This window comes from Saccoglossus kowalevskii, chromosome 6, assembly GCF_978046115.1.
Source record: "Saccoglossus kowalevskii chromosome 6, keSacKowa6.1, whole genome shotgun sequence".
Taxonomy (NCBI): Eukaryota; Metazoa; Hemichordata; class Enteropneusta; family Harrimaniidae; genus Saccoglossus; species Saccoglossus kowalevskii.
The window spans coordinates 13371535-13393668 of NC_140646.1; the positions used below are offsets into that span (position 1 = coordinate 13371535).

The following is a 22134-nucleotide window of genomic DNA, read 5'->3' on the forward strand; positions in this document are numbered from 1 at the left end:
GATTTTAAGTATCCTTTACCCGTAAATTTGAGCCCCGTAATGCACTGCGTTTCAAGGTTTAAAGCTTACATACTAAATCATGGATGCTTCACAATGTAGTATGGTGTTGGAGCTTCAGACCATATATCTCTAAGCTGAAAATCCAGAGAATGCCCAACAAACACTCAACTCCCATGCATCCTCGAGAATTATACCCAATGTTTTTGATAAATCAACATTTATTTTATTTGTGAAAATTATCACTTAGATTTCACAAATTATAAACAAGGTGTTATAAATAGTCTCATTATGTTTGTACACTCAGCAAAGTAATGGACAGTGCGAGTAGCCATATAGCGACAGCGTTACACCTGGTGATTTGAAATTCTTGCAGTGAGGATATAAATGCCATGGTGTCGCTGCTCACAATTCCCCGACTACAAAATGTCAAATTTCGAACATAAGACAGACTATGACCCGCTGTCCGTCGTATGATATTCTATTTTAACAAGCACAGTACGTTGGGGGCTGTCGTAGGTGGGGCGTAGCTAACCACACATTACTATGTCATTTGAGGGGGAATAAATAAATCTGGAAATTTTACTGAAAATACTCTTTCTTTAATAAACAATTTACAGACTGTTTTTACAAAAGGACGTCGCGGGCGTGTTTCATGGTGCCCTCACGCTGTAGAGGTATTAGACGAATCACAGAAAGTTCAGATTTATTACCAACCGACTCCCCGTCTCTACCGTTTATTTACTAACCTCGTCATCAACCCAGACTCCTGTCAGATTGAAAAAATCTATCTCCAATCCTCTGTTTCCAGGCGGGTTGCAATCCTTCATATTAGTACCTGACAGATATGATGATAAATCATACAATTTGTAAATATGTTTCTAACCATAGGTTTATATGTTTTCAATGCACGACCCCCCCCCCCTCTTTCATGAGGTTCCCCGGTAAGTCGCGGTACTCGATAAATCGCGGTTTTTGCTTGGATCCCGACACCCGCGACTTAGCGAGGGCCACCGTATATATATATATATATCAGCGGCGAGGCAATGTCAATCAAGCCAATGGATGCAAGCCACTGACACAATCACGTGATAACCAGGTCTGAAATACAAATATATATTTGTACTGTACGTTAATAATTTGAAAGGATATACGTGCCGATTCTATGGTTACACTAATTGCACAAATCTATTTGCTTCCACTGTAATTAGTATATCCAATTTGTCAACGCAAAACCGCGATCATTTGCACGTTGTCATGGGTTTGCAGGCAGACAGTCATGCATAATATTTGATACTTTGAATATATATATATATATATATATATATATATATATATATATATATATATATATATATATATATATATATATATATATATATATATGCCGATCTATGATCGATATATAATCTATGCCGGTTTGTACGCAGCAGAATGTAAAGCTACGTCGATCGATTGCAAAATAACTATTATGGTACATAATAACAAGACACTTCCCTGTAATATCTTATTGAAACAAACCCACCGGTCGTTCCCCCTGTATTATAAATGGTCCATCCCTAAGTATTGTGTGACACACATTCTGTAGGTCATCTTATTGTTAGTTAGGCTGCACACATAAATTGAAAAGGTCACTAGTTGGCGGCGACATTGTTGATTCGTGTAAGAGTTCCAAGTCTTCTAAGACTTGACTTATTGTTCGGATTAATTTCTGATCTTGTCAAAATGTCAGATAACATTCATGACGTAATAATAATTGGAGCAGGGATAAGTGGTGAGTTTTTTTAATCTGTCTGATTGCATCTAGCGGTAACGTACGAGTGAATACGGACATTAATGAACATTTTACACTTTCCCTCGTAACCTATAGTTTTTTATAACGCAATAAAAGCGGAAGGACTGTAGACGTGACTCGAAATCTCCACTGCATTTCAAAGAGGCTTGACCCAATATGTGTCGTGACTTAAATACGACATGAAAAATACAATTGAGAAGGAGAATATGCAATATTACACTATTTATGACTGGGCATACCATATCGGTAGCCCTGCGTACAAGGACTGTGTCGGGGCTTAATATCACAATACGGACAGACGATAGGTGCATTGTACATAGTTCGCCCGATCAACACAGCGCTATACGTAGGAATAGGTACATCGGTTAAAATACACTTTATTAGGTTTAGAACGACGTTATATCGAACAGGGAAGAATACAAAATGTCGGCTACGTATGCAAATCCCAATCGCAAAGAGTTGCAGGTCTTTCACAGGACGACAGCTAGTTACTCGCACGTCAGCCCTCGCAAAAAACTAGAAACGTGTCTGTTTATTTAATTAATAAACATACTTAGTATAATAATTACGATGATCGCTATGCTATTTCAAAGAAGAATGGAACTGGCAATATGGTAATTAAACGTGACTCAAAAGACAGCGTCTGGTATATTTTAGAACCCTGGACGCAATGATCCCGGGACCCGCCGTAGGCGGCAGTATTTTCATCGGAGGTCAATTTTGGATCACCTGGTCATTCCTAAACGCGTAATTAGGACTGAGTCGAGAATCAATTTTGGGTGCCAGAAATCATCCAAAGACGTTTATTTGGGTATAATTTGCACTGTCAAGACAAAGTTCAGACTAATAAAATATGATTGACGACGTTTTCCCATGAGAAAAAAGTGAATTATTTGTTGAAAAAGGCGGAGAAAAATTGATACGCAAAAATCGTGACGTTGACTCTACGCATGCAATGCAGCGTCATGGAAATTGTCTACAGTACACGTACACGCATCTTTCGATGACGTGATTATTTTGCCAGCCTGCCCAGGACGCCGTACAGACATTGTACTAAGGTAAGAGCCTTTGCCCTTTTTCACAAATTTTAATATATTCTTAACAATTGCTTTACCTCTAAAACTCTGCACACCATGCTATGATCATTCAGTGTTTTGTACTAAACGACTCATCGCTTAGCAAAGCCAATTTTCAGGATTTATTGGCACATGATGTCATGAATCAGAGAAACTAATGACCAAAAATAAATATTGCATCGTATATAAATGATGACAGCGATTTACTATGCCTATGGCCTGTGAACTCATATGATGTGTGTACACGGTGCGACTAGTAACAATTACCTAACCTACCGGTTCTTCACGGCCACAGTTGTTGCGATGCGTCGCAATAAAATAGCATCTAAAACCAATTAAGGCCGATATGTGTAAATACTTGTACATTAATAGTCTAGTCTATGCAACCAGCAATAACGACATGCAAGAATGGCATTGGCAAAATGATGACCTCGGATGTAGCTGTCTAGAGGCATGGATATGATTTATAGTCTTTGCCCATTAATGTAATGTTATAATGTATATGAAGTATGTGATCATGATTAATCTTCATGATCATTTGTGACCACACCATTGATTATCCGGCATAGGCTGCCACACACCATAATATTGAGCAGAAAGTCATGCAAGAAATTGCATTTGATTCACCACATTGGCATGGCTGGCTGTATTCATTCTTACGTTTTCATGATCATTGTTTGGCTCACTACAAGTTTCTTGTGATTTAGGTGGATTTTTGTCACATGCAAGAAACAGCAAGAGCTGCAATGTGTACATCAGGGGGCTTTTATCATGCTTGTGATGTTGCTATTGTAGGTAAATGGCCACATCAGGAATGTACATAACTGTCATTTATTAGGCAGAAACTGATAGGGGCCAATTCCTTGTGCTCACTACATACACATGTACATCAGTGAAGGTTTTTCTGTTGCCAGCTGCCATTTTTGAAATGGTGCCACCGATCAACAGTTCATGCCACTCACCGCAACCGTAAACAACGACATGTGTTGTTATTTGTTATTAATTTTATTATTATGGAAATGAGTTACTTTTTTCTAAAATAAAAAAAAATTGATATTTGATAGTAATATCATCATGTATAAAAAAAAAATTAAAATGATTGTATTTGATATAGACTGAACATGTTGGGAAAAAAATAAATCTAAAATAATAAAATCCCTGCCTAACTACCCAATAGTTTTTACCCTAATACTGGAAACACCAAATTTGTTTTTCATTGGCCTCATAATGGTTTGAGATCTTTTTTAACATGATCCACATAAATAATGAGGGATGAACTGGGATTCTGTACAAACAGGTCCATGCATTTACATTCTATGTTTCTGGTTTGATGTTGACTCATTTACAGCCCTGTCATTGGTGATACAAGAAGTTTACTCCTTATAGCATGTGTGTGGTCTGTCGTATGCAAACCAACAATGCTGTTTTTGCACATGGTCAATTCACTCTGGTTATATGTCAGTTGACATTACCATTGCCATTGCCATGCGATAATTTCATTACTTTTACCGGTTCTATCAGTCTGATGGAATTGATATCATCATTGATAACTCTATGAAGTACAATTACATTCCATATAGTCTCTTTGCACCTACTTTATTTCTTATTCATTCTGAATGGACAGTTGGATGAACATACAATAGCCTAAAAGTAAGGGGGTATATTTGTACAACACCCTGTAACTTTGCATGATATGGGTCTATAATACTGTCTTGTAAACAGTTAACTACTGGTTTTGTACAGTTTATTGTTGCTACACTTATACTTAACAACAAGATATAGTATTTTCGGCAATATGACTACTACCAAATTGGTCGGTGGTGATACCTATCATTTGGGTCTTCCGTCGAAACTCATCTGCTTTTGCACCATGTCGTTCCATGCACATCATACCAGATTTAATCATGACACTCTGTTTACAACACTAATTTACCTCATTATAATGTGCATAACCTGTGTTTTCATTGAGAGGATGCTTGAATGCACGGTAGTGCTTTCAGCATCCTCTCACTAGTTATTTACAATGTGCCTCAAGATTTAATTTATGGAAAGTCCAATCATATCCAAAGCATTTCAACAATGTTCTTCCTATTGAACATTCCTCTACTCAACACCTTACTCAAATCATTCATTACAATATATAATCCTTACCACTTGTTTTATTATTTTCTTCCAGGCGAGATAATTCAACCATCACCTGTATCTCCTATTGGTTCAACTTTTTACTTTATTCTTACTCGAATTTTTTTGTAAACTTGTTGTATATTGATGGTTAAGATAAAAAATAAAAAAAAAATATTGTTTCCTTGTTCATTACAGACGTTTATTCTATTCACACTATTTTTACATGGTTGTCTTCCAACTAGTCATGCTGAGTGATGTCTAATAGCAGCTGGCCAAATTACAATCGAGTGGTGGGTGGGTCACAGTCAAGTACAAATAAGCCATTCACTGCCAAAGAACAAATATAATCATTCTTTCCGATCAAGTACTTTAACCCTCTTGATTCAAATGACATAACCAAAAGACGTAAGACATCACCTACTTCCTATAACACACAACACCATATTCACATAATTGTTCATACATGTATACATTGTCACAGCAAAATCAATTACATAAATTTACCAACAGCTCCAGCAAATCATCTGCCCATATTAACTATAGCCTCTTTTGTAATCCCTCTAATACTTATATTTTGTGTTTCAATTACATAATGTTAGTCCAAAAATGTCAGCTTCTATTATTTGAACACAATCCTATTATCAAGGTCACGTTTGTATTGCACTGGTCTCGCTAACTCTGGATGCCATACGGTATGACCATCAGTTACAATGAGATGAGTTTATAAATAATGTATTATTTACATTATAATTCTAATTTTATATTTACGTTCGGGACCGTCCATTTATTCACTTCCTAGCCCGACACAGTAACTGCAACATATAATGCGCTCGTTTTAAGGACATTAGTGGTAATATTTCTATCTAAGTGTACTTTCATTCGGTTATTAACTATAATAAATGTATTCATAATACTGTAGGCCTCCGGCCTCAAGGTATACTCATTGCAATTACATAACATGTTACAGAGGACAATGTCATTTTACAGTGACTGAAAAAGAACAAGATAATATGAAAAGAACATGAACTGTCAGACCAAAATAATTGTATTACGTTTTTTTGTGGCGAGAAAAATAAATTCGGTTAATATAGTACTACCTATGCTGCTAATTCTTAGGATATGCTGTAGTCTGTTAAATCACCTGATTACGTCAGATGCTCTAATTAAAACATTCATTCTCAAAGACGATTCCTTAATTAATCTTAATATACAATCCCTTCATAGTTCATACATAAGGGCAACACGAGGGGTTTGAATGTCCCGGCGTCTTGCAATAGTATTGTTAAATTAATTTATCGTTTGAAGTCTATATGTTGAATGGCAGTAGTGCGCATATTATAGTGTAATTTTCCATTCTAGGTACGTCTGCGGCCAAACTACTACACGAAGAAGGACTTGATGTGCTATTGTTAGAAGCAAGAGACAGAGTTGGCGGTAGAACATATACTGCAAGGGTATTTACTTTGTGTTGTATTGTGATTTGTACCTTGCCCGTAGCATCAAAGATGAAAGGGAAAGGTATATTAAGGGAAACATTTCTGACCGGCGTTGTCGTCTTCGTCGTTGTCGTCGTTAATAATAGTTATTATGGCACAATAATAACTTTACTAATTCTATTCCAAATGTTATCAAACTTGGTCACCATATTCATTAGTATAAAGTCTTCCCTGAGTAGGAACAACAGATGTCCTGTATGAAAATATCATGCACAAATTGAGAAAATGTTTTGACTGTTTCTACTTGACTGATCACTGGTGACACACATTCAAAGGTCACTGATCTCAGTGGAAATATGCATTGTTATCTGTGTTCAATGAAGCAAATCATTTATCTTGTAATTCCTCAGCTCCTGAGAGCGAGGTTATTTGTAGTTATGTTGGCGATCGCCACTGTGTCTGTGGAAGTACTATTGGAGATTACATGATGGGAGTGAAAAGTCTTTTGCTCAGTAAAATAATTTTAGATAAGTGAAAACTAAAGTGACTGTGAAATAAAGGTTGGTTTCAAATATTAAATATCATTACATTTGGATGTAATAATGAAAGGAAATTGATCTGGTATGAAAGGGCAGTAAATGTAGCCAGACTGCAAGGTCAGAATCCGGGGTCAAAATACGTCACAATACATCCATCAAGGCGGTTGCAAAGTGTCAACAACTATAGATGAGGTAAAAGACTTCATTTGCAGTTTGCATGAATGGCCGTGGAGAAAAAATCATGCAAACTCTGTGCTTCAGTAACAGTATTTGCTACTTTTTTGTGCAATGGAAATTAATACAAGAAATGCTGCCAAAAGACATGTCCTTCTAGTAAACAAAGCAACCTTGGGACGTTTATCTTGAGAAATTGAGAAGACGAAAATCCCTTGGAACAATCTTTGTGAAATAATAGACATGCTTTGCCAGGGTATCAAGGTTATTTTGATTATTTGAAGATGGAAACTGCTGTTTTATGGAAGAGCAAAATTCAATGTCATTTACACAGTAATGACGTTTTCAGAGGGGCGACTCGCTAGAAGTATTCGCCGTGACTCCAGTCTTTTCATTCGGGTTTATACAACACTTACTTGTTACTATGCAGATGGTTTAATGTCTTGTTTCATTTACACATTGTGAATGAGGGAGTTATTGTCAAAATATATACAGGTGCTTGTATGCCTATTGGAACTATACAAAATTCGACCAATGCACATCCGTTTTATGTGTTAAAAGAACATTGCGATGTTCTCATGGAATTGTTAACTCTTGGTATCATTCCCAACTGTCACCAACAAAAACAGGCTATTTTATTTTCCAGTTTTTGAGACGACAAAGGACATATGTAGAAATATGGTTTAACATTTTATGTTGCTCCATAAATGTATGTTGCCATAACAACTTGTTTTAGAGAATAACAAGTTACAGCCCATACCGTTTATGCAGAAGTCGAGTCGGTTAATAATCAGCAGTATGACCCCATTAGTGTATATTTCCCTAATTATTGTGTCAGTGAGTTGTTGAATATGAATCATTTATAAGTTACCAAATTGCTCGAATTATTAAAATTAACAGCTTCAATGGTTGTGCGGGATTCAGTCACAGCGGATATATCTGCCATGACATTTCCCTCAGATTCACTGTTCTTTTTTATTTCATCATCACTAGCCATTTCCGCTGAGGCTACAGTGGCTATAAACTAGTATTGTCAATCGTCATTTATGTTGCAACATGGGAAGAATGAAGGAAATAAATCGCGGGAAATTCAAGACTTACAAAAAGCCCCCACTCCCCTCACTGAAATTTTCTGAAAGTTCGTACTACAACTTAAAAAAAACACGATGGGGGATTCATGAACCACTTACTGACAAAGCGACGAGGCGGGCGAGACCTACTAAGGGATTTAGGCGAGATCTTACCACAATGAAAGAAATAGTTGGTACCGATATTTTCATTAGACATCTTTTATTTTATCAATGGGTCTCTTACCTTCGTTAAATATTTTCTTACATTACGTAGCGTGTTCAATAAGATTGTTTCTCTATATCAAGATGCTTTGATTTTTAACGTTTTCTTGTTGCAAGGAAGTGTAACTGTTTCCATTTGAAATTCTTCATCACTATTATTATTTACAAGCCGGTAGGCTGGTTGGCGATCCGCTCCGCTCAAAAACAAGCACCATGTTTTTGGCTGTTTCCATGGTGTGACATAAACGTGAAGCTAACGTCGGTTTATAACTAATACGAAGTTCGCAAACACCATTCAGTTTTTGGAAGTCACTTAGTTTATTACTAGGACCACAATCACTCTCCTAGTCGAGTGACTGTGCTAGGACGTATTCTGCTGTTACATTTATTATTTCCAACAGTTTTGCGATAGCATTTTCTAGAATGAAGCGTTTCCTGTAAATGCTGGAAAGCGAAATAATGAAATAACGAGATGGTAAATATTTACCTAAAGTACAGTGTGTTGACCTTCATAAAAATATACTTCATAATGCAAAACATTAGTCACGGTGAGTTATTTAAATATACGACTCCTAATCGAAAAATATGACCACAGTCCAGAATTTCAGACGGATATTAAGAAACCTAAGAGCATATCAAAAGCATTTACTCTAAAATATAAAAAAGAACTGCAGTCAAAAGTCAAGAATGCCAGCAAATAAAGGACTCTGTCCCACAATCCTTTGTGCGCGTTATTACAGGACACGCGCAAAAAACTGTACCACGCTTGTCAAATCTGGGTCAAATATACAGTACGCTACTATCTTGCCACAGTGGAGTGTTCGGTGACCATTGAATTAGCCCGTAATTCATATTTTATGTGTATTAATTTATTCATCAATTTTCGTGACTGACAGTACTGCCCAAATTTTAGCCAAAAAAACGCAACGCGATGGACGCGGGGCTCTTTGGCGACGACCGCATGGAGGTCAAAATACGTGTTCTATTTTTACGCGTTAAATATGGCTCTTCCATTTCGCCCCCTCCGGAATGTTCTACTTTCACAGCCTAATCGCAGGTTTTTCGAAAAACGTCGAAAAAACACAAGAATTAGTAGAAATGTTCCTGTTTTGGGCGGATTATTGATGGAGAATAATGTCTTTATTACAAAAATGCTGAAAAACCGTGAGTTGTTGCCTTAGTTATTTTTTTATTGGCGAAAAACTGCGAACTCGGCAAATTTGGTTGCACAACTTCCCTTTATCATATACACCCAGCGACACCGATAAAACTGGTAGGAGGTAATACATTTGGGGCGAAAGTATTCAAAAATCAGTTTTTGGATGTTGCAATGGCAATGGTGGGCCAGGATTGTTTTCCAATTAGTGACGGCACGAACTACCTGTGAAGTATGAACAAAACCGGCTGAGCCGAAACAATCACAGAGGAGTTAAAAGCCGTTGCTGGTGAAAAGTTACCCCAACTTTAGGGTCAAATTTCTCGGTAATGAAAACAGATATCAAAAATTCAAATGGTAACTTTGTGCCCACACTCAAGCTGAGTAGAATGAGCTATGTCTCAAGTATTTTATCCCAAATTTGTAGGAGGAGATACATTTGGCGCAAAGCTATCCAAAAATCAGTTTTTTGGCTGTTGCTATGGCAACGGTGGGCCAAAAAATTTTTTCAGATTTTTCCTTATAACTAGGGTTAAGGTGTGACCTACCTGCCAAGTTTGAACGAAATCGGCCAAGCCAAAAAAATTACAGAAGAAATAATAGTGAACACTGGAAATGTACACACACAGACACACACACACACACACACACACACACACAAAACGACAAAAGTGATTATAAGGGCAATCCTAGCGGAGCGGATCGCCAATAAACGGACTTATTGGCGGAGAGATCAAATTGAAATAAAACGACGCGACGGCATAAATCATAGAGCAGCAGGAAAAATGAAAGCAACCTCAGACAACCGCAAAACAAGCAACATTTTCGCACATAGCAAGCAAACACATACATATTGACATGTCAAGAGTGTTGTTGTTCTAACCACGGTATATTAAATTCTACCCATAGGCTCCATCATTCAAGTATGTTGATTTGGGCGGTTCATATATTGGTCCAACTCAGAACAGAGTTCTGCGATTGGCAAAAGATCTTGGTGTTGACACCTACAGAGTGAATGTAAAAGAGAGAACAATATTTCAAGCTGGAGTGAGTAATTCCAAAATTCTATGTCATTTAATATAAATTACTGAAATATCATCTACTTGAAGTCACATGTTTTATAGTACATGCACCCGAGCTTAAACATCTGCTTGAACATAATATCTCAGAGTGTCATTGGTGGTGGTCACCAACTAGTTAATCGCCTGTGACCTGAATATGACAGCATTAATAACGAATAGTCTTCATGAACAACATTAATTAGGTTTAACATATTTTTTTGAGCCGAACTGTCGATTATATGTCAAATTGTTGAATGAGAGTCCAACTTAGTATTGGTTTTTGTATTTTGTTTCCATGCAATAACTTTTTCAACATATCTAACAAATTTGGCTCGTTGCAATGTTGGTTTAGTTTACTAACTTTCATTCTCAGAATTTCTGTTAAATCGATAATATAGTGATTTTGACCTGTGTATTCGAATGTAATTATCACAGAGTTATTTCATCAAACAATGGCATAACAACTTATCATCAGTTACTCATCCGTATGTCAGTATATTGAAGTGTTGCGATAATGCGCAAAAGTATATGGTGATATGTTTGAGCCTATTAACATTTTCCCAATCGAATATGCACTTGTGCACCACTAAATGCAACTATTCATATGTCATGGAATACGCTTAATGTGTACATTAATTAAGTTGCCTTTGTCAATGTTTGAACAAATGTAATACATACAATACACATAACCAAGTCAACACTCAATTTCCTCGTAGGGTCCAAGTACGAAATACGTATTCCAAGGGAGTATTCCTAACTTCTATAACCCATTTGTTGTCATGGACATAAACAACGTATGTAAAGTAATGGATGAATGTGCAGCAATGGTGAGTTATCTGCTAATCTTATATGTGTTCAACTCACGTATATGCTGTCTAGGGTTTCACCACTGAATGTGTTTTATTCCTGGATCGTATCACATAAAATTAATTATCAAATGGCCACATTTGGTTATTCCTCAGCTCCTGAGAGCGAGGTTAATTGTAGATATGTTGGCGATCGCCACTGTGTCTGCGGAAGTACTATGGGAGATTGCATGATGGGAGTGAAAATTCTTTTGATCTGTAAAATAATTTTAGAAAAGTGACAACTAAAGTGACTGTGAAATAAAGGTTGGTTTTAAATATTAAACATCATGAAATTTGGATGTAATAATTAAAGGAAATTGAGCTGGTATGAAAGGGCAGTAAATTTAGCCAGCATGCAAGGTCAGAATCCGGGGTCAAAATACGTCACAATACATCCATCAAGGCGGTTGCAAAGTGTCAACAACTATGGATGAGGTAAAATACTTCGTTTGCAGTTTGCGTGAATGGTTGGGGAGAAAACATCATGCAAATCCTGTGTTTCAGTGACAGTATTTGCTACTTTTTTGAGCAATGCTACCAAAAAACATGTTCTTCTAGTAAACAAAACACCATGGGACGTTTATCTTGAGACATTGAGAAGACGAAAATCCCTTGGGACAGTCGTTGTGAAACAATGGACATGCTTCGCCAGGGTATCAAGGATATTTTGATTATTTGAAGATGGAAACTGCTGCTTTATGGTAGAGCAAAGTTCAATGTCATTGGCACAGTAATGACGTTTTTGTAGGGGTGACTCGCTAGAAGTATTCGCCATGACACCAGACTTTCCATTCGGGATTATACAACACTTACTTGTTACTATCAAGAAGGTTTAATGTCTTGTTTGTAGTTGCACAATGCGAATGAGGGGTTTATTGTCAAAATATATACAGTTGCTTGAATGCCTATTGAAACTATACAAAATTCGACCAATGCACATCTGTTTCATGTGTTAAAAGAACGTTGCGATATTCTCATGGAATTGTTAAATCTTGGTATCATTCTTAACTGTCGCCAAACTGTACGTTCTGACGACTCGTATGCACTTCTGGGACTTGTAATAATTTTCTGGAAACTGTACAGCAAATCACATATTTTCCTTATTAATTGTTGTTTTTCTAAATTTCAGTTTGTATTGTTCATAATTATTTACAGTAATACATATTTACAGTAATACAGATTATGTGCATGACAGCTTTGCCCACACACATTAAGACAGGATAATATGTACGGATATGTGTGAATATGTTTCATGGATTAATAGGCCACTCCTTTGCTTCAATTCCAACTACATTGTACATCTATGGAAATATCACTTACTGTTTATTATCATCTATATTTTGATATCCCACAATGTGTTGATTGCGTATCTGGAAACTACTGTTTCGCAAAATTTGACCAGCCTTGCTTCTACCAGTCATAAGCTTTCCAAAAATATATAGTTTTGTGGACAAAGGAGGTCATCTTGGTTTCCTAATTAACTAATTAAAATACCTGTCAAGTAAACTGCATCTCTACCTTAAGTCAACTCCCATATTGTCCTTCACAGTGGAGGTTAATGCAGCTATATTGTAAATTACACAGAGGTAACACTACAATACATTTTCCTTCACATTCCCCTGTATTACATAACAATCTTTGAGCTGGGGCAGTTATGGTTCTACAACCATCACCAGTTCTCTTGTCCAAATTGAATCTCATAATAAATGTATTCACTGCACGTGGACCCCCATTCAGTGATCTATTTCTAGCAAATACGGATAAAGATCATTTGGAGAGACATGGCGTTGAAAAAGTTGGGGCATACATTAGACTGACCCAGCTGTGGTGATTTTTTTTTCAATTAAACAAATTGGAAAAAATAGTCTTGCGAAAGGTGTGGTGAACGCGAAATCACCACAGACTGGTCTTATTTGCAGCTAATCTGTTGCTATTATTTATTCATGATATGCAGTGACATCACAGAACGGATACAGGCAAGGAGTGGGGTCATGCGTGCTGCATGATGAGGTAAACATTGTGGGTCTTGTGTGCAGCAGTCGACGCGCCACGCATGCGCGAGATATATAGATCTTATATAAACAAAGATGGCGACTTTGAATGTTGCGCAGATCAACGAGTACAAACTTAAGAAGTTATCAAGCTTTTAATTATTTGTTTATGTTATTGGAAGGTATCGAATAAGTCACCGGCGGTGATTAGTACAAGTCGCGCCTAGGTCAAACCTTATACATGTGATTTCCGTTATAAGAGCGCATTGGATTGTGGGAAAATCAATGTTTCTCAACACAAAATGTCGCACATGCGCAACGCGACGACCACCGCACTTGAAGCATAATAATCATAAAGCAAATCTTTTAATACGCCTTATACACATGAGGTAGGCAGTATGCGCATGATATATAGGAAATATCACATCTTTGCATAATGGTAACATGCGAGTACATATAAACCTGGGAAGCTCCAAGTAATATATTTTTTTCAACCAGGTGCCTCCTGCTGCACCATGGGATTGTCCGAAAGCTGCAGAGTGGGACAAAATGACTGTCAAGGAATGGATTGATAAAATCTGCTGGACAAAGACGGCAAAAGAGTGGACCATAATTCTGACACGTCTATTATATGCAGCTGAACCGGAGGAGATATCTCTTCTCTATTTCTTTTGGTATACCCAGTCAGGAAAAGGTGAGCGCATTTTGCAGCACTCAAACTAATATATATTGCGTTATTATGGTGATTTAAAAACAAATATTTTTGAATATTTAATTGATGCATATCAATCATCTTCTAATTTTAAAGGAATCATGAGGTTAGCTAGCACAGATAATGGAGGCCAGGTAAGAGGAAACACTTGACTTGATGATCACAGTACCTTCAAAATATAATAGTTATTTACATCGCTAAAGTATAATTCATCTGTATTTGCATTGCAGGAAAGAAAGTTCATTGGCGGCAGTCAAACCATATCTGAGAAGATAATAGAACGTATTGGCAAAGGTATATCGTATGCGACCTTGCTTACTACAAGACTAAGACATACCACAATTATAAAATACATCTCATAATTCTGAAACACTGATTAATTTCCTGACATGCCATAACGATAACTTACTGACATGCCATTAAAGATACTGACATATCATAATACTAAGATACCGACACACTACGAGACGAAGTTATTGACATACTATGACAGTATTCAGACATGCCACTGGAATTATTCTTTGATATCCCACGATACTGAGATTTTGACATGCCGGAATAGTGCTACAATTATGTTACGAATGATAACATGATTTGTTACGGTACCTGGTACACGTGTCTACGGGTGGGTGGAATTCGATGTTAAATTTCTCGAAATATTACCTGTCATGTATCATTCCCACAAACAAAGGTCAACGCCAGCATTTGCTGTTACATATTCCTATATATAAAGATCATCATATATTTCTTTTAGACAAAATAAAGTTTAACAGCCCTGTGGTGAGAGTTGAACAAAATACTGACGATGACGTCATCATAATAACAACAGCAAGTGGTGAACAATTTAAGGTAAGCAGCTTGGAAACAAAATAATCCTGCATTTAATAGCTTAGTTGGTGTTTTCAGCTATCTTAGTAACATATAGCATATGTATGTACTAGATCGCTCCATCGTAGGCTTGATTTAGTAGATGTCCGATTTATCTGTCGATATTTCTTCTTTTTAATGCAGTGCACGTGGTTGAATCGTCATCGAGGCATTGTATTTGTATATGTCATATATTGGCTTATAGATATCAAACTAGTAATGAACGTTTATTTTTTTTAGACAAAACACGCCATCAGTGCTGTTACTCCATGTTTACTTGGTAGGATGACATTTGACCCACCACTGCCACCAAAGAAAATCCAGGTAGACGTACCATATTAGATGATTAAGCATTTCATTTTTGATTATGTATTTTTTTCAAGAGTAGAAATTGTAATGAAATGTTAAACATTTTTTTCAGTTTATTCAGCGTGTACCAATGGGCTCGGCTGTCAAGTCGCATTTGTATTATAAAAGAACATTCTGGAGGGAGAAAAGTGAGTATACATAATTGTTGTATGAATATGATAAATATTCATACTTGGTAGCAAAACTGGATTCAGTGATGGCATATAAAAGTGAAGTCACTCGTATTACTGTACGAGTTCGATAAGCTTAATTGTGTGAATTATACACATTAGTTTTCATGTGTGTGTTTATATAACCACAAAAAACACAGAAAAAAACACAATTCCATCCGTTAGCTAGTTACATAATCTAACCATTCCGTCATCTACGTTAAATAAGAATGTGAAATCATTTAGTAATTTATAAAATGTATGTCATTACAGACTTCAATGGAATGGCAGTCACAGGTGGATTAGTAGCCATAGCTCTTGATGATACAAAACCAGATGGTTCATGCCCATGTATCATCGGGTGAGTGAAGATCAACTGAAAATAAAAAGAATTCATGTTTGAATAAAAAAAGTTACATCTGAAACATATTCAAGCCCTAAAATTGTCTTCAAGTTTGTCAACTGTTGTACTATATATGCTACAAACTGTTAAACCAACATCACATCAACAATCCATATGCTAATTAGCCTTGATTGAACGCATTCGAGAATGGTTCATCAATTTCAGATAAAAATATGGCTTACTCACATAAAATCAAAATTAAACATAATGTTTTAAGTGAAAGTGTGAAGATTTATTTATACTGTTTTAAATTGTAAGTCTAATTATATATTGTTTTTAAACACTTATAAACAGAAAAAAGTGTTAAAATCTGAGTGTTATATAACCGTCGTATTCAATAGCCCAAGAACATATTCAGCTGCAAAAGCACATTTAAATTAGGGATTTCAGTCACTTCTTTAATGAAATCGGAAGAAGTGGGTGTGGGCAGCTACCCTTTCAAAAACTACAAAATACGTCAGCAAAACTAGAGGCAAAAAAAAATTAACATTACCAGGAATTCTAGCTCTATATCTTATGGTCATTTTCTGAAAATTGCAACACATTGCGAGTAGCCGTTTTGACAATACGGGAGAATAAAAATTGAAACATTTGACAATCCTGGCAAGCGCCTTGAACGCGAGCGTGTCCTCTAAATTTGACCCGGTGTTCCAAATCCAGAGAAGTTTGCTGCGTTTTTCCTGCGTTGGAATGGACCATACGATTTTGAGAATCGGCCGAAAATTGACGAAACGCCAATAAAAACAAAAGTTAAACGGCAATTTTCGTATCGACTTACAACTTTCTGGCATATCTATCACTCATAATTTGAAAAGAATATATATTTTAATAGTCACAAATCAAGGTTTTGTGAGTTTGACATCAATTTATAAAGTGCGACAAGCCCATTTTAAAAGTGGTACCTCCACCCCGGTACTTTGTTTACATGGACGCCACTCTCATGTACGAAGAGAATCGTTCTCTCCTTCACTTTTATTTACGGCAAAATACGTTTATTTTGTTTTTAACATGTCGAAAATACAGCGTAAATGCAAAGTAAAACGAATTGTACATGTTAGAGCATTCACAGCTGTAGAATTGAGATGATTTATTGGTTATTTTGGCATAAAAATGGATCGATCATGCACAGAGATTTCAAATTTTCCGGGCAGCTCCCAGTTATGTTTTTCACGCTTACTTCTTTTCCAAGTTGCCAAAAAATAAGCTGTATATTATGCTATAATGTTATATCTTAGATTTGTTTATTCGTGTCAATGCTTTTTGTTTCATAAGTATTATTATAGCGTAAAAATAAGCAAAGCCTGGTAGAACGCATAGCCGGTCGATGATGGCGTTTTCAATGCATTTGTATAGGAATAAAAACGAAAGCAACATAAACGAAAGTATAACTTGTTTATCTTTATTGACACTGACAGATGATTTAAAATGAAATTTGAATATTGCCTGTTTCCATGGTAACAGATGGTCTATATGTTGCTCTCTAATGACATTAGATAAACATTGATATAAAGTTCATTTGTTGAAAATTTGGTGAAAATTCGATAAAAAAGGGGAAAGATATGGCAGTTTTAATTTCAGCTCCAATTAAATAATTAGTGCTTATTCTTCCAAAATGGTGCTGTTGTCTTTACTATTCAGTAGTGCTTTGTTGTGTCATCCTTTGTCCAAAATTAAGAGATGCTAATTGAAGCTACAAAGTACCTTATCTCGAGAACGGTTACTCTGATTTTCATCAAATAAAGTTCATTGTATTGCTCTAGCAGAGATCTGTCCAATGCCACCAAACTACTCTATGGTATGTGTATAATGATATACAATTATCATGTTTGTTTCAGACTAATTGTAGGTGAACCTGCACGGATAATGACTACCTGGACCAAAGAAGAAAGGTAAACAAACAAACAAACAAATGAAATGCACACTCAGATGTTAATCATATATTTTCAAAACTGAAAAGTAATACATTTTATTGCATGATTCAAATCATGAATGTAGTTTAATTGCAATCAACATAATGAAATATAATAACAAATGACACTTTTAATTGAAATTATTTGCATTTAAATCTCATGACAGAAAAAAGAGACTCGCAGAATTCTACGCAGAAATTTTCGAATCGGATGAAGCTAATCATGTGAGTACTACATTTAAGACTGTGTTATTTGTATTTAAATAAACTATACTATGCTCATTATAATATGGCATCCACGGAATACAGTTCATTAACCCGTGCCTCACCCATTCAAAACGCGACTGTTTTGTATCTAAAATAAGACAACTTACGCTTGACTTCCCATGCAATGCAGTGGACGTATACACGTCTGGATTATCATATAACATAATATTCCACAAACTATTCATTGCATTACAATTTACAACACAGTTATTATACTTATTAACGTTGGTCTCCAGATACTAAAATATATTTTCATACGCGTACAGAAATGTTGAGATTTTCTTTCTTTTAGTAGCTGATGGAATTAATTATCTTTGCTTACAAAAAGTAAATTTTAATTGTCTAATTATTTATTTATTTTACAAGCCGATAGAATACATAGATAACGACTGGTTGAGTGAGGAATATTCAGGTGGATGCTATGTTGGAGTAATGCCTCCCGGTGTTCTTACATCTTTTGGAAGGTGAGCGTAATCCATCAATAATAAAAAAATAGTGACAGGTTAATATTATATTTGCGGAATGCCCCATGATGATAGTTACAATATTAGGTGTATGTCACGACTATATAGAAGATAGTGCTCCCTGTAATTCGCTGTCAATGAATGTTCAGCTGTATGTATTGGTTACTTGTTTCGTAATAGTCTCATGCACAGTTGTTATTATTATATACTTATTCATTGTACTTGAATCCCATATAAGGTGCGGAAATATATCCTGATATATTATAAAATAACACATATATTAGTCACACGCGTGTTCAGAAATATACACTATTTTAATACATTGGCGCTTGTCTCATGAAGCGTACAACTGGAGATAATTGCACCTACTCTTGAGCGTGGCACTATCATTATTATTGTTTTTTTTTAAACCAGTGTTATACGTACTCCACATGGCTGTGTTCACTTTGCTGGTACGGAGACAGCAACGGAGTGGGCTGGGTACATGGAAGGTGCTGTACAGTCTGGCGAACGGGCTGCACGGGAGGTACGGCTTCTACATAGGAAGCGTAATATGTATGAAAATACAGTTACGACTTGTGTAATTCACAAATAATCATGATCGGTGCAGTATTTAATTCGATGCACGCAACAGAACACAATAACTTCAGCCGTAACTTGTTTTATTATGCGGGTGTTAGTCACGATGCGTTACAGTTCAATGCTCTCATCAACATGCCAGAAATATGACATCATCCTAAATCAATAATAAGTTGCGAATCAATATATAAACTCCTATATGATTGTCGTTGTGCACATTCCAAATATGTCGGTGTGTTCAAACACCGTGTTATTTCTAATCTGACGTGTGAAATTGGGGTGATGTTCCCACGTCTAGGAATATGTAGGAATATATTTTTAACAAACATAAACATGCACATGTTAACTACACGTGTCAATTACAGCAACAACGCCTACTGTTTTCAGCAAAAAACGAATAACCCTGGAATACACACAATATACTGAATTTCGGAACAAATGGTGCATTACTTACAGCAGCAGAATACCACAGAAATATCAGACGAAACATGAAAACACTATATATTGTATTTCAGCCTGAACCCTCTATATTGCAATTCAAGGAATTAACCCCATATGTGCATCCATTTCCCACCTTGGTATCACCCACCCCTGAAAACAAACTCTTAATACCACGCTGAAGCGTTTGGTAATAATATCAAACACACAAATCGGTTATTTAAGGAGCTATTTTATTTCAGTATTCATTACGCTTTTTCAGATCATGTATGCGATGGGCAAGATAAAAGAGAGCGAAATCTGGCAATCTGAACCCGAGTCATTGGTAGGTAGCACGTCCACTATACGTGTGTAGCATTGTCATATTTGCGCGAATGTAATATTAGACAGGTTCTGCTACACGCTTTACTTGTACCTGTTTGCGCAGATTCCGCGTTCACGTTGACGTGGACGTTCCCGGTGACCAATCGTTTGGTTACGCGTTGACCTAGCCGTTCAGTGTAAATCGCGCAATTTATTGGACACAATGATGGCCACCATTATACGAGTGTGAACTGTTCGCACTCGCTTTCAGTGCTAATTGCAATGCCTATGATAGAACCATAGCACCGCGTTTCCATTTGGATAGGATGGCTTATGATCAACTTTAAGGACATTTTCGGTTCAAGAAGACCTACATATCAAGATTGTCAATCGAAGCAGTGGCGGGGGCAAAGGAGCGGGAAAATCGAAAAAAAAACACAATTAGGGGGGGGGGGGCGTCGCGCCTCCAAAATCAAGCTGAAACCCTCTGTGACAGCAAAATTTGCCCCTAAAAATGCAGGAAACAGCGTTTCAGAGGGCCTATATTATGTTATTGGGAGAGCATGTCCTCGGTGAGGTGCGGCGACCGCTGGACTTTCTGACGGTACGGTAGATTAAATATGGAGACATACACAATCATCGTTAACATTCATAATAAACGTCGATGTTGGGACAGTTTCATATATACTTATTGATTATGTATTAGATATTATTTAAGTATATAACAATGCAATCTAAGATACAGCTGACATTAACCAATCAACTGTGTAACTGTGTGTGTACACTTTTTTGTCCAAAAAAAAATAAATGCACACGTTATGTGAAATCAACTGCCCACAAGAAAAATCCGAGGATCTGTTTTCGCGTACGCGAGGACATTCTAAGTGTTCAATGACGCCAACACCGAAATGAGTGACTTCACGGGTACACGTAAAACTTGTAGCAGAATCTCTCTAATCTCTTTATTCGTACGTGTGGTGTATAAATCACTAGTAAGCTCAATGTATATCAATTATTTTCTAGGATGTCCCTGCTTTGCCATTCGAGGAATCTTTGATAGAGAAGCACATACCATCTATCCCTGGATTTCTCCGTTTTCTGTCACTGTCTACGTTAATCGTTGCTGGGGCTGCTATCTTAATGAGAAATCGAAGTATTATTGAACAGGTGAAAAATAAGCTGACAGACTTATTTTAAATGGTGAAAAGGAAGTTTCGAGTTTCTATAATAATCAAGCAAATCAGAATCAATGAAAATTGTAAAATATGTTATTGATTGAAATCCGAAAGATGCATATGTTGTGTATCACACTCGTAATCAGGTTTTAACATTTACCTACAGTCTCTGAACTAATCAGAATACTTCATTACAGGACTTTATATGGACTAATTGACAGAAAACCATCATTACAAACTTTAAAGACAACAATGTCGCCAATTCAACTCGATCAGTTAACGCGGCGGGGTCGTCACTTGCGCACGCACGGGAATTGAGTCCCAAGAGACGATAACAACACACGCTTGTTTGTAAACAATGACACGCTATGGCCATCTGACGCATGCGCAGGTGACGACTCTCACGCTTTGAATGAATTAAAGTAGGCTGTATTACATTATTCTCGAGTAAATTTTCGTAAGCAGTATGGCGTCGAAAGCCATTTTTTGGACGGAATCAAAGATGGCCGCAATAGACCTGAAGGCGGTTTACATCACACTAACGATTTTCAAGCCTTTTGTTGAGAAGATATTGGACTGAACAAATCTTACAAAATGAATGTTTGAAATCTGCTTTTGATTAAACTCATCCGAAGCAAAATATAACACTTTCAGGCTAAATTCTTCTTGAATATGTTTTCGTTCGGGTCTGAGTTGTACCATTAGTATGGCCGAGCCACAACTACATTGTGTGCATTGTTTAATAGTGAAGTGTTTCACAGTTTATAGTAAATAAATCAACTTACTTGTGTTGTGCTGATTGTTTGTCTCACTCGTATATCGCATATTTTTATTTTTTTTTTATTTTTCTAGTCTCTTTCTGAAATAAGTAAGCCATTTCAGAAATATATTACCTGACATGTGACATAGACATGTGACATTTCAGTATTGTTGTGACCAATTTGTATATCGAACGTTACACTTACTTATGATAAATTACGCGAGTTAGCGATACGCAGAGAAAGTGTATT

At 36.5% G+C, this 22134-nt stretch overlaps 1 protein-coding gene across 1 annotated transcript; it reads left to right on the top strand.

The window, feature by feature from the left end:
- The first annotated feature begins 1628 nt into the window (after positions 1–1628).
- LOC100372044 (amine oxidase [flavin-containing] B) lies at positions 1629–21923 on the top strand. The gene is made up of 17 exons (XM_002740203.4): positions 1629–1771; positions 6352–6446; positions 10499–10636; positions 11367–11477; positions 13988–14183; positions 14298–14335; positions 14432–14495; positions 14956–15050; positions 15309–15392; positions 15490–15565; positions 15860–15947; positions 17825–17878; positions 18066–18123; positions 18532–18629; positions 19044–19155; positions 19909–19971; positions 20973–21923. The coding sequence occupies exons 1-17, from the start codon at positions 1723–1725 to the stop codon at positions 21144–21146; spliced, it is 1593 nt and encodes a 530-aa protein (XP_002740249.2). The 5' UTR covers positions 1629–1722; the 3' UTR covers positions 21147–21923.
- The last annotated feature ends 211 nt before the right edge of the window (positions 21924–22134 follow it).

Excerpts from the sequence above, each read along its gene's own strand:
- LOC100372044 (XM_002740203.4), top strand. The coding sequence starts at position 1,723 with ATGTCAGATAACATTCATGACGTAATAATAATTGGAGCAGGGATAAGT. Across the intron at positions 10,637-11,366 it reads GAACAATATTTCAAGCTGGA|GGTCCAAGTACGAAATACGT; the intron begins GTGAGTAATTCC and ends ATTTCCTCGTAG. Across the intron at positions 15,393-15,489 it reads TGCCACCAAAGAAAATCCAG|TTTATTCAGCGTGTACCAAT; the intron begins GTAGACGTACCA and ends CATTTTTTTCAG.